Below are 11766 nucleotides of genomic sequence, written 5' to 3'. Positions count from 1 at the left end.
GAGATCTTTAAAAAAACATTTAATATTACAATTTATGGGACAGTTCAGAGGTGCTCCCACAAGACCTGGGTCCTCTCCCCAGGATCAGTCCAGTGCATTGGCCCCACAAAACACCCCACCCCTCTTCTGGGCATGGAGGGCCTGTGTGTATAGCAGTGAGGGGTCGCCACGTAGCCTGCCCTTAATCCAGCTTCTCCAGCACGGAAGGTACATACACCAGACTGAGCTCACTGCCGAAGTTGCAAACAATGGCGGCATTGTCCAGCACCAGGATCTGCCGGGCAGGCTGAGCCTCGCCCATTTTCCCCAGGTAGACAGTCTGTAACAGGTCCCCGTAGTTTAGGTCCCAAAAGGAGACACAGCCCTGGCCACCAGTCACCAGCAGGTGATCTGAGATGACACCCAAGCTCATTCCACATCCTAGGTCCTAGAGGCAAAGATGTGGGAGAATCAGTGCTTTGCTTGCGTTCCTAAGTCCCCGAGGCTCCCGTGGCCCCCACTTGGCCTGCCTACCTGCTGAATGCAGTACAGCTTGATGCCCGTGCTGCGGTCCCAGATGCTGATGAGGTCATCCAGGCCACTGCTGATGATGCAGGAGGCGGTGCAGGTGAGAGAGGTGACATCCCCACGATGCGCAAACATGTGGCTCACGCGGCTGCCGGTCAGCGCGTCCCACAGGCAGATGGCCCCGTCCTGTCCCCCACTGGCCAGCACCATGGTCTAAAAGGGACAGGCCCAGAGCGGTCAGGTCACTGGGAGAACACCCTTCTTGACGGGGGTACTCGTTTTGCTTCCTGTGGCCCCTACCTGGTCAATGTACACAGTAGTGATGGCCCCTGAGTGGCCCTGAAGGGTGAAGAGGCAACATGAATCTTCCAGACGGAACACCTGGAGGAGGACAGATGTCAGGGTCTGACTCCTCGCCATGGATGTGACTCGGCGCCCAAGACACAAAGCCAACTAACTTACTCTTAGTGTATGGTCCTGGCTGCCAGTCACCAGCCGCCCTGCAGCAGCCTTCAGGGCCGTGATGGGCTTCTGGTGTGCACAGGGCACCGTGTGGGTCAGGCGGCAGGCCACTGAGTCACTGCTGCTATACAGGGGGGATGTGGGGCAGTTACTCCATCCTGGGGTCCCTAGAAACAGGTAAGTAAAGTGAGGGTCTCTGAGGAACCCTTACAGGCAGTGCCTGCATTCACTCAGCCCAGGCCTCTAACCTCGGAATTGCAGGGGGCTGAGGGTTGTATGCGTCTCCAAGGAGAAGAAATCAAGAGAGCCATTGAGGCGGGCAGCCACGATCCTGGGGGGAGAAGAAAGCACTGCCAGAGCGGCTCCTGAAGGGCTGAGGGCTCCAGGCCAACCCCAACCAGAACACGGTGTGAAGCAGAGACTCAGAAGCGCGTACTGGAGGAAGCTGCCATCTCCATCACATCAAGTTCCTTTAGGGGACCAGGTGGTGGCACACCTGGTTGAGCGCACACGTTACCATGTGCAATGATCTGGGTTCAAGGCCTGGTCCCCACCTGAGGGGAAAGCTTCAGGAGTGTCTCTCTCCCTCCCCACTTCCCAGAGGCAGTGTATTCGGCCTCTAGGCAGAGTCCCAGCGATAACCCAGAGCAAGGACCCCGGGCCACTTAAAAGCCCCGCTTTTCTTTCTGCCTTCTGGGTGAAAAGAAACACAGGTGGAGGAGAAAACAAAAGCAAAGACTTTCAATCCCAAGTATCCACTTCACTGCTGAACAAGTCCCAGGCTTTTGCCCAGTGCCTGCAAAGTCCAGAGAAGCTGTTTGACTCATGTCTGCCTGTGGCCTGAAAGGGGCCAAACAGGCCTGGGAAAAATGAGGAGGAGTAGGGGACAAGTATCAGGGACCTTGAGGGCCAGGTTGATACAGCTGGGCTCTACCCAAATAAATGAGCAGCAGGAGAAAATGTCTGGGCACCCAGCCACAAGAGGCAGTATCGCAGCTGATGAGCAAGGGTGCTTATAGGTGCCTCTACACACCAGCTCTCAGATCTCGCCCCTCTATTCGAGGCAGCCTCGCCTCTATCTAGGAGGGAACTCAAGTTACATGGGGTCAGAAGGATGGAAGACTTCAAGCCGTGAGGCCTGGCTCTCACCTTTTGTCCAGGAACACAAGGGCCGTGATCCCCGAGGAGACCTCCTCACTGCTGCAACATAGCGTGCCCTCGATGGCGTCCCACACCTACGAACCCCAAGGCTGAATGCTGCCCGCTGGCACCAGGAGTGCCCCCACCGCCCCTGCAGCCGTCCCTGTGCCCACCTCCAGCCGGCCGTTGCTGCGCCCTACCACGATGAGGTTGCCCTGCAGCTCCAGGCTCCAGATCGAGCCGTCTGTGCTGGGGGCCCAGGCGAAAGACGGGGAGCTCTTGTCAAGAGGAGAGCCTCCCTCATCCTCAGGGGCCTGTGGCAGGGTGGGCCCCGGTGACGGGGGCCGCTGTGCCGGTGCGTGGATGGGAGCTAGCCCCTCCTGGTAGACCCGCTGCACCAAGCTGCTGAAGTCGTAGCCCGGAGAGTTCCGAGAGCGGCTGCAGCCTGCCCGGTGCCGGGGCTCGGGCTGAGCAGGCTCCGAGGGTTTCAACCGTGCAGAGAAGTTGGTGTCGATCAAGCAGGTGAGGTCAGGCTGGTCTCCGAAGAGGGCCGGAGGAGGAGGAGGGCCCCGGGGCCGGTGCCGCAGGGGAGGGCTGTGCCCCGCTTCTTCCGGGCCGCCCTTCCCGCTGTCTGACAGCCGCTCCCAGCTCTCCTGCGCCTCCAACACACTGCCGACACCACTGTCCCGGCGCTGCCTGCTGGGGGCCCGAGAGGAGGGTGAGGGGCGAGCTGAGCTGCCACAGGGAGGGCGGGGAAGGGTGCCTGCGAGCTGCACCTACCCTGTGTGTGGGATACGCGTGAGGCAGTCCCCGGTCTGAGCGTCCCACACGCAGACGTGGCCCGCCAGGCAGCAGCTCACCAGCAGCATGCCGTCACTCGCCAGACACTCGATGTCCTGCGAGAGCCGGCACACAGTGTGGGCCTGGGCACTGAGCTGGCATGGCCCCTGGCCCCGGGCCCCACCTGCTCACCATGAGGTGCCCACGCAGCACAAGGGGCACTATCTCCGTCTCGGGTGGGGCATAGCCGTAGTCGTCGCAGGGCAGCTCCCCGCGCCGACGTCGGCCGAGCCCCGCGCCGGGCTGCCCATAGTTGCGGGGGCAGAGCACACGGTAGAGGCAGAGCAGCAGTAGGACGAGGACGATGCCTGCAGCCAAGCCAAGCGCCGCCACCCTGCATGAGGGCGGGAGCTGTAATGTGCACCTGGGGTCCTCCAGACTGCCATATCCCACCCGCCCCGTGGCCTTACTTGTACAGGGTGATGTCTCTGTGAGCCTGTGTCATGCCTGGTCCCTTGGGGCCTGTGTCCCAGACCCCGTTGGGTTGGGGCCCTGGAGGGGGCCAGGCACTGCGGCTGTCCTGAGGGTGCCGCCCCTCCAGAGCCTCTCTGGGGTTCAGGTGGAGAGTGACGGGGATGACAGGCAGCAGGCTGATGTACCTGGGGTCAGACAGTGGGGGCCTTCAGAAGGATGCCCCCTCACCGTGCCCTGGGACTTCTCCCCAGTTCACAGGCAAGACTCGGCTCAAGCCACCAGGCTCCGAGTGCACCTTTTCAGGACAGTCTCCCTAACATGGGTGGCAATAAAAGTGGGTTCCAGTCAGCCCAGCTCTGGTCTCCCAACCTTCCCGTCATAGTCTGTCACCCAGACAGCCCTCACTGCAGGGCAGGCCGTCTCCCTCGCCCCTCCTGGTACACAGTAGATGGCGAAGGAGCTGGCAGCTGACCGCCCAGAGCGAGACCCAGGGCCACTGTCTCTGACTGCTTAGAGTCCTGGTTTGCTACCCTTTGGGTGTTTGAAAAGCCCAGAATTCAAACCAGTGGGTCTCTACCTGCAAGAGTAAGCGGTTGCTGAGGGAGGTGTACGGCCCAACTCACCTCTTGGCAAGTGTGATGTTGTAGTAGCTGAAGAGTGTCGGCCAGTGGCGGAAGGACAGCTTCCTCCAGAGCTCCTCGTCCTCCGGCCCCCAGGTTACCTCTGGGACTGAGCTATCATGGCCACCCTCTGCGGGTCCTCCAGGCTCAGGCAGCTCCCCTGGGAGTGTCTGGTTTTCAGGTAACTTAGGGGCCTCAGGTGGGAAGATGGAGAAGGCAGGGTCCGGGTGGCTGGCAGGCAGTACACCACTGGGCACAGGCATGGAAGCCAAGGCACCCTCGCCCAGTGGGCTCTGCTCGGCCACCTGGGCAGCGAGGTAGTTGCGCAGCCCTGCTGGGTCTGTGTATACGAGGATGCCAATCCAGACGACAGTGCCAGCCTGCCGTGGGGTGTCAGGTGTTTAGTGGGGTCTCCGGGCACCCCAAGCCCCAGCAGCCTTGGCCCTCAGGCCCCCATCCGTCCTCCTTTCTGTCACCATGTCATCCTACCCCCAGCTACTGTCCAATGACTGTTGCAATGACTCCCTGCCTAAGATCAGGACGTGGGCTTCCTGGCCTAGAAATTCAGAACAGCAAGTACCTTTAGGTCTGCCAGAACACTTTGCCACTCCCAACTGCCATCTTGGCTGGGCCCAGAACGCTGACACCACTGCCAGACTCAGCAAGGCAGGAAGGACCAGCTGCCTGAGGTGTGTGGGAGGTGCCACAAGGTGCAAGTCCTCTGAGGGCCTCAGCCTTGCCCCCACCCTCTCATGTCAGCTTCTAGGGGATGCTCTGTGGACCAGTCCGTAGTCCTCCTTCCTCCCTTCTGCCCTGCCCAGCCAGTGTTATCTTGACAGCCTGGTATTTCAGCCAGTGCACCCTGACTTGGGGAACCATGATGGTTCTATCCCAGAGCACCACACCAAGCAGACCCGTCCTGGGCCATGTGGGGAAATACCAGTAGCTCTGCCTCACAACCCTGGGGCTGCTTCTCCAAGAGACAGGCTCATTGCCTCAGACAACACTGGGCCTGGCGAGGGAAGGTGGGAGGGCTAGTGGGAGTGTCCCCAAGTCAGACTTGGAAGGGGCTGCAGAACACAGCCCCCCCCGCCCAAGAGGAGGTGCACAATTCCAGCAGGGACTCTTAGAGACCAGGGCAGGAGTGGCAGGTACCATGATGAGGCGCTGTGCCAGGCGGGTGCGTGCCAGGAAGTAGATGACACGTAGCCTCTTGGGAAGCCGCAGGTTTCGAAAGGAAGACGGTTGCAACGTGATGGTGTGGGGTGTGGATGGCCGCACAGCCAGCTGCCGCTCGAAGCGCACTGCCCGCCCCACCGGCTTAGCTGAAGCCAAGCAGGCCTCAGGGGGCAGCCGCTTGTTGAGGTCCGCTAGCTGTTGGGGGGGAGTGCAGTGGTCAGTGCTGTTTCCTTGTGCAACACCTGCACCTATCACTCAGAGCCCCTGAGCAAGCTGGAGCTGGGGGCTGGTAGCACTGTCCCTCCTCGGCCCACACCTACCTCCATCCGGCGAATGTCAATGGATAGGACAGTGGTGAAAAACAGCATCTGAAGGAAGAAGTCAGACACCAGGCCCACCACAGCAAAGAGACAGAACTCCTGGAATTAGAGCAGGTCAGGGCACACCATGACCTTGTGGTCTAGCTCCCTGCCAGCAGGCACCTCACAATCTCCTCCTAGCATCTCTGGGTCTGGGAGGAGCCGAGGAGGGACAGTGCTACCATTGCCTTCTCTCCACAGAAGGGGGCAGCAAGTACCCCCTTGAACCTTTACCCAGAGAAGCTGAAGGTTGTTCTGAGTCCCCTCAAGAGGGCAGCCTGACTCAGCTTATAAACGAGACTCTCAACTCCACCAGTCCGCTCCCTCATGTTTCCTTGCCCAGAGTCCCTAGCCGTGCTCATCTGGGGGCTCTCAGAAGCTTCCTGGCCAGTGACTTCCCTGGACCCATGAACAGATGGAGAAAGGGCAAAAGGGAGGTTGGAGAAGAACCTAAGCTTTGTCAACAGGTAGAATTTTCTCATATTTCAGTTCTCTTCCCCAGCCCTTAGCCAACATTTTGGGCACATCACCAAAAGTTTCAACTCAGATCTGGGCACAATGGTTCTGTTGGTACTGATGTCCCAAGGCACTGTGCACCCTGCGGGACATATAGGGGAAAAGCCTGGAGCCCTTGTGCTCTGCTCTTCCCCACACCTCAGCCCCCACCTGTCAGCCCGGAGAGACAGCAAGGAAAGGAGACAGCACTCTTTGTGCACCGACTCCCAGAATAAAACGGTCTGGGCTGACAACTGTGCTGTGCCTAGAGTTGGGTCAGTCTGGGCAACGGAGAGTGGCCCTTCAGGATGGAGGCAAGGTCACTGTAAGAGGCTCCACCTCAGACATGAGGGTGCCTTGTGCTGAGGGGTGTGTCTGCCACAGGGCTGCACCGCTGGAGAACTCCGCAGCTGGTTCCATGCGCATCCAAGTGGCAGGTTTGGGGCCTTACCTGGATGGCAGGCACTAGTGTGAAGTAACCAATGAGAATGATGCCCAGTTCAGTGGCCATGTTCTTCATGATGGACCAGCTCTCACTGCTCAGGCCTGTGGAAGACAAGACCTGTCATGTCTACAGACAGCCTTGCAATCTTGCAAGTAGAGGCATGGTGAGGATGCCAGTCTTCTAAGGAAGCCTATCCACCAACATGCCCTAACCCTCGGGAACCTGCCCAGGTTCCCAGGAGCTACCATCCAAGCTGCTCCAGAGGAGGAGGCAGCTGGCAAGTACTGGGAAGAGGGGCAGAATAAACAGGGTGCTGGGACGGGCAAACAAAAAGAAAGCCCAGTGCTAGTCACTGTGACAAGTGCATTCTCCATAGGCTGTCCGTCATGCAGAGAATGGCTGAGACAAAAGAACTGGGGTCTTCATCCTCAAGCCCTGCCCACTCAGTACACAGGGCCTGAGCACCTAATATGGAGAAGCCGTTTCCTTTCATCCAAACATCTACTGCAGGGCCTGGCTTGTCACAGAAATTCACAAAGGTTTGGCAAGTGAATAGCAGCCTGTCACAGCCGTTTTTCCTCACAGCTATGGGGTGAGCAAGAGTTCAGAGGTCCAAACCTAGACTCCTTTTTCTCGCTTTCCCCAGCACCTGTCACTAAGGGCACAAGGGTTTTCCTGGAGTTGTGGAGATAGTAACTGAAGTAACCAGTCATGGGTCTTGGCCCAAGTGTGGCAAGTAAGGTGGAGTGAGGCAGGAAGAGAAAACACTGAACACCTCAGTCCAGTAGCAGAACCTGGCCCACTTTCTTAGTGATACGTGAACTGGGACAGAGTCCCGTCCAGGGACTCCATGGTTCCTCAGAGCACATGCTAACAGTTGCCAGGGCTTGCTGGCCCCCATCATGCTGGAGACCAGAGCAAACGGGACTTTTGGAGGTTTTTTTAAAAATATATAATCTTTATTTATTCAGAGAGACACCTGCAGCCCTGCTTCACCACTCGCAAAGCTTTCCCCCTACAGGTGGGGAAAGGGGGCTTGAACCAAGGTCCTTTTGCACTGTAACATGTGCACTCAACCAGGTGTGCCACCACCCAGGCCTGAGTTATTTCTTTGGCAGGAAGATGTCAGTTTTAGTGTGGTTTTCTTTTTTTTTTTTTTTTAATATTTTATTTATTTATTCCCTTTTGTTGCCCTTGTTGTTTTTATTGTTGTAGTTATTGTTGTTGTTGTCGTTGTTGGATAGGACAGAGAGAAATGGAGAGAGGAAGGGAAGACAGAGAGGAGGAGAGAAAGATAGACACCTGCAGACCTGCTTCACCGCCTGTGAAGCGACTCCCCTGCAGGTGGGGAGCCGGGGCTCGAACCGGGATCCTTACGCCGGTCCTTGTGTTTTGCGCCACCTGCGCTTAACCCGCTGCGCTACAGCCCGACTCCCTCTTTCTTTGTTTTTTCTTCACAATTCCACTAACCCTGGCAGATGTTCCTTTTTAAAATGTCTTTTAAAAAAAATTATTGGGAGTCAGGTGGTAGCGCAGTGGGCTAAGCGCAGGTGGTGCCAAGCTCAAGGACCGGCACAAGGATCCCAGTTCCAGCCCCCGGCTCCCCACCTGCAGGGGAGTCGCTTCACAGGCGGTGAAGCAGGTCTGCAGGTGTCTGTCTTTCTCTCCCCCTCTCTGTCTTCCCCTCCTCTCTCCATGTCTCTCTGTCCTAGCCAACAGTGACGACATCAACAACAACAGCAACTACAACAAGAAAACAACAAGGGCAACAAAAGGGAATAAATAAAAAGGGGGGGAAATTAAAAAAAAAAAAAGACTGGGAGTCGGGCGGTAGTGCAGCGGGTTAAGCGCACGTGGCGCAAAGCGCAAGGACCGGCGTAAGGATCCCGGTTCGAGCCCCCGGCTCCCCACCTGCAGGGAAGTCGCTTCACAGGCGGTGAAGCAGGTCTGCAGGTGTCTGTCTTTCTCTCCCCTTCTCTGTCTTTCCCGCCTTTCTCCATTTCTCTCTGTCCTATCCAACAATAACGACATCAATAACAACAACAATAAAACAACAAGGGCAAGAAAATATATATATATTTTTTTTTATTGGGGCTAAGTGGTGGCGCACCTGGTTAAGTGCACACACTACAGTGCACAAAGACCCGGGTTCAAGCTCCTGGTCCCCACCTGCAGGGGGAATGCTTCACAAATGGTGAAGCAGGGCTGCAGGTGTCTCTCTCCATCTCTATCTCCCCTTCTGCTCAATTTCTCTCTGTCTCTATCCAATAATAAATAAATTTTAAAAAAAGACTTGGAAAAAAATGAATAACTAGCATAATGGTTATGCAAAGAGACTCTCACACCTGAGGCTCCAAAGTCCCAGATTCAGTCCCCCACACCACCATAAGCCAGAGCTGAGCAGTGCTCTGGTTACAAAAAAAGAAGAAAGAAAGGAGAGAGATACCTATAGTCCTGCTTCACAACTCATGGAGCTTTCCTCCTACAGGTGGGGACCAGGAGCTTGAACCTGGGTCCTGTGCTCTATAACATGAGTGCGCCCTCGCCTGTCCCCACAGTGACACAGGAGAAATAGGGCAACAGAGAGAGAAGGAAACAGCGCAGTACAATTCCTCGTTCAGTTTCCTTTGACGCTCCCATACAGACCTAGGTGCTCGTACATGGTCTAGTGTACAATCTGCAGTGAGCTATCTCCAGCCCCTTTCCCCCCCACAAGGAAGTCAACACAGGCTCCCCAGCCCCAGCCCCAGCCCCAGCCCGACGCTACCTTGTGCAATGCGCAGCTTCACTTCAAGGTCCACTGGGGTTGAGACAACTGACTTAGTGAGCACCAACACGTTCTCTAAGCCAATAACCACCACAAGGTAGGGGAAAATCTCCCTGGAAACAGAGGGAGAGGGTGATGACAGGCTGAGGAGGCCCAAGATAAGCTGGCTTTCAAAGTCCAGGCCCCAAGGCTCAAATACACACGAAGCAGGCTGTCTGCCTGAAGGCTACAGGTGGGGCCTATAGATCGGCTGCTGAGAGACTCCCATAGCGCAGCCCCCTCCCCCGCAGGGCCTCTACTTAAACAGTTCTCAGCTGTCAGAAAGGCCTCAAAGTCTCCTCAAGGGGCAGCGCTCACCCCCACCCCTGTCCCTTTAGAACAATGGAAGGAATGCCAGAGGAAGCCCCCTGCTGGAGGACAGGGCTCCTGGCTCTTCCCACACCAGACTGCCGGGCAGAGGAAAAAACCATGGCAAGATGCCACAGCAGCACTCCACGCTGAGCCATCGGGGCTAAGCAGACATGGGATGCAATGAGCCCAAAGCACTGGTTGCCTTTAGGAACAAGTTACACTTAGAGAAGAGCAACTGTGTCTACAGAAAAGTCTACTAGCCACAGCACACACAGGAAGACCAGCTGAGGCTGCCCTCACCAGAACCCTCCTGTGGAGAGTGGAAACAAGGGCTCTAGGGTGGGCACAGCAGACAGTGGTGCGGAGGTGTGTGTGTCTATTTACTTTAGCACTATCAGACTCAGGAAACAGGTTCTAAGACCAAGAAAATGAACAGCAAGAAAATACAAAACTGTTCCTGTCACCGGCCCAACAAGCCAAGGTAGGGTCACACTGATGGGTAGTTATCAGCAGGCAGATAGGTCCCAGTAGAGTCAAGAAAAGCCCAACAGAGGACTTCTAGACAAGTCAGAAACGGCAAGTGGAAATTAGCATCAGTGAAAAGATGACAAGCTAGAGTGTGCTTCTAGTTTTTCAAAAGCCTAGTCTAACTAAAAAGGGCCTGTTTAGTTAGGTATTTAGAAGCTTCCGTCTCCTAACATTCGACGGCTTAAGCCATTAAAGAGAAATGCACACACACACACACACACACACACACACGTGCATAAACACACAAATCTACACGTAGTCTACTGGCACATGCATATCCACTAAGTGAAAGTATACTTTACAGACATACATGAATACAAGACAAGGAAAAGGAAAAAAACAAGTTACCTCTTAGGTGTTAAAACGGCAATGTGAAGATACAGGGTAACAGCAGGGGCCAAGGCAGGCCAAGTGTCCAGAGATACAAGATTCTCCAGCCTGAGGGCCCACCCTGTGGCCCAGTGGAGCCTGCTGGGCACTTACCCGCCATTGAGGGTGGGCGTCAGGCCGAAGAGAGTGCAGAGCCCCACAGACATGAGCAGCGAGCTGAGCACCGTGACCACAGCGGCTAGAGCCAGCCCCCACTTGGACTTGACCATGTCGATCTTGCCTGGAGGGCAGAGGGGGCACATCAGGGTAACCTCTCCTCGGACCCTGCACAAACAGTCCTATCAACAGAGGGCACCCTGACACCTGAGGAAGGGAAGAGTCCTGGTTTAACCCCAACCAAAGGACACCCACATCTATTATTCAGTGTGGGGACATGGGTGACTACAGGGAGTCCTCGCCCAGGCAGGGCCTTCTGCTGCAAAGCAGGAGGAGTCCTGGACACGCTCAAGCCCTGAGACTGCCGGGAATAAGGCCCTGGTTCTCATGGCCTCCAGAGGCAGGAAGTGGGTTACCCGAAACTGCCCGTCAGCTTGGACAAAGTTCCCAGTCCCCTGCTGTGGACCTACGTGTGGAGAAGTAGATGTAGGCGAACAAGATGATGTAGGTGGTCACGAGGGGGATGAGCTCGGCAACGCCGATCTCCTCCTTGAAGTGCACGTGCACCAGGCTCTCCGCCCGAAGGCTGCAGTTGGGGCTGGGATGCAGTAGCAGCAGGCGCGTCCGCAAGCTGCCCAGGAACCTGGTAGTGAGGTGGGTGGGGTACAATGACAAAGACAATTCCTGGGAGGAGGGTCCGCCAGGGCTTCCCTCCTCCCTGTGCTGGGAGAATTCCAACGCTGGTGAGTTTGCCCCTAGAGCTTTCTTTGCTCCCTCCGGGTCCCACTCTCACTGCAAAGGCCCAGGACAGCTAGCCGGAGGAGCTGACCTTGCCAGGGGAACCACCTGCAATGCCAGTAAGAACTTGGGGCCATGGGGCTCAGAGATGAGCGGCTGGGAATGCCTTCCTTCGGCCCAAGAAAAATCAGCCAGTTGTGTGGCTGGGAGGTGACTCAATGGCTAAAGCACTGGACTCTCAAGCTCCAGGTCCTGAGTTCAGTCCCCGGCAGCACGTGTACCAGAGTGATGTCTAGCTTTCTCTCTCATCTTTCTCATTATTAAATAAATAAATAAAATCTTAAAAAAAAAAAACCAGTGGAGGCATTCGGACATGAAACCTGCCAGACCTGGCTGAGCTCCTTACTTGTAATAAGTAATCAGCTGTCAGGCAAA

General features: G+C 56.3%; 1 protein-coding gene across 4 annotated transcripts in view; it reads right to left on the bottom strand.

Moving 5' to 3' along the window:
• Positions 1 to 2: 2 nt before the first annotated feature.
• The window catches only part of SCAP (SREBF chaperone), a 60705-nt gene continuing 48941 nt past the window's right edge, over positions 3 to 11766 (bottom strand). For 2 of the 4 annotated variants that reach the window (XM_060204759.1, XM_060204760.1), the window contains exons 7-23: positions 11064 to 11236; positions 10591 to 10717; positions 9229 to 9341; positions 6468 to 6562; positions 5483 to 5581; positions 5139 to 5357; positions 3987 to 4363; positions 3360 to 3548; positions 3082 to 3283; positions 2890 to 3005; positions 2283 to 2808; positions 2119 to 2204; positions 1218 to 1300; positions 970 to 1136; positions 808 to 888; positions 514 to 720; positions 3 to 427 (exon numbers count right to left, since the gene is read on the bottom strand). In XM_060204759.1, coding sequence (XP_060060742.1) covers positions 182 to 427; positions 514 to 720; positions 808 to 888; positions 970 to 1136; positions 1218 to 1300; positions 2119 to 2204; positions 2283 to 2808; positions 2890 to 3005; positions 3082 to 3283; positions 3360 to 3548; positions 3987 to 4363; positions 5139 to 5357; positions 5483 to 5581; positions 6468 to 6562; positions 9229 to 9341; positions 10591 to 10717; positions 11064 to 11236 — 3106 coding nt within the window. In that variant the 3' untranslated portion in view covers positions 3 to 181. The remainder of the gene's footprint in view (positions 428 to 513; positions 721 to 807; positions 889 to 969; positions 1137 to 1217; positions 1301 to 2118; positions 2205 to 2282; positions 2809 to 2889; positions 3006 to 3081; positions 3284 to 3359; positions 3549 to 3986; positions 4364 to 5138; positions 5358 to 5482; positions 5582 to 6467; positions 6563 to 9228; positions 9342 to 10590; positions 10718 to 11063; positions 11237 to 11766) is intronic. The other 2 variants (XM_060204761.1, XM_060204762.1) reach the window with 2 other exon arrangements.

Source organism: Erinaceus europaeus, chromosome 12 (genome assembly GCF_950295315.1).
Source record: "Erinaceus europaeus chromosome 12, mEriEur2.1, whole genome shotgun sequence".
In the NCBI taxonomy this organism is placed as follows: Eukaryota; Metazoa; Chordata; class Mammalia; order Eulipotyphla; family Erinaceidae; genus Erinaceus; species Erinaceus europaeus.
This window is presented reverse-complemented; position numbering and strand designations above follow the sequence as displayed.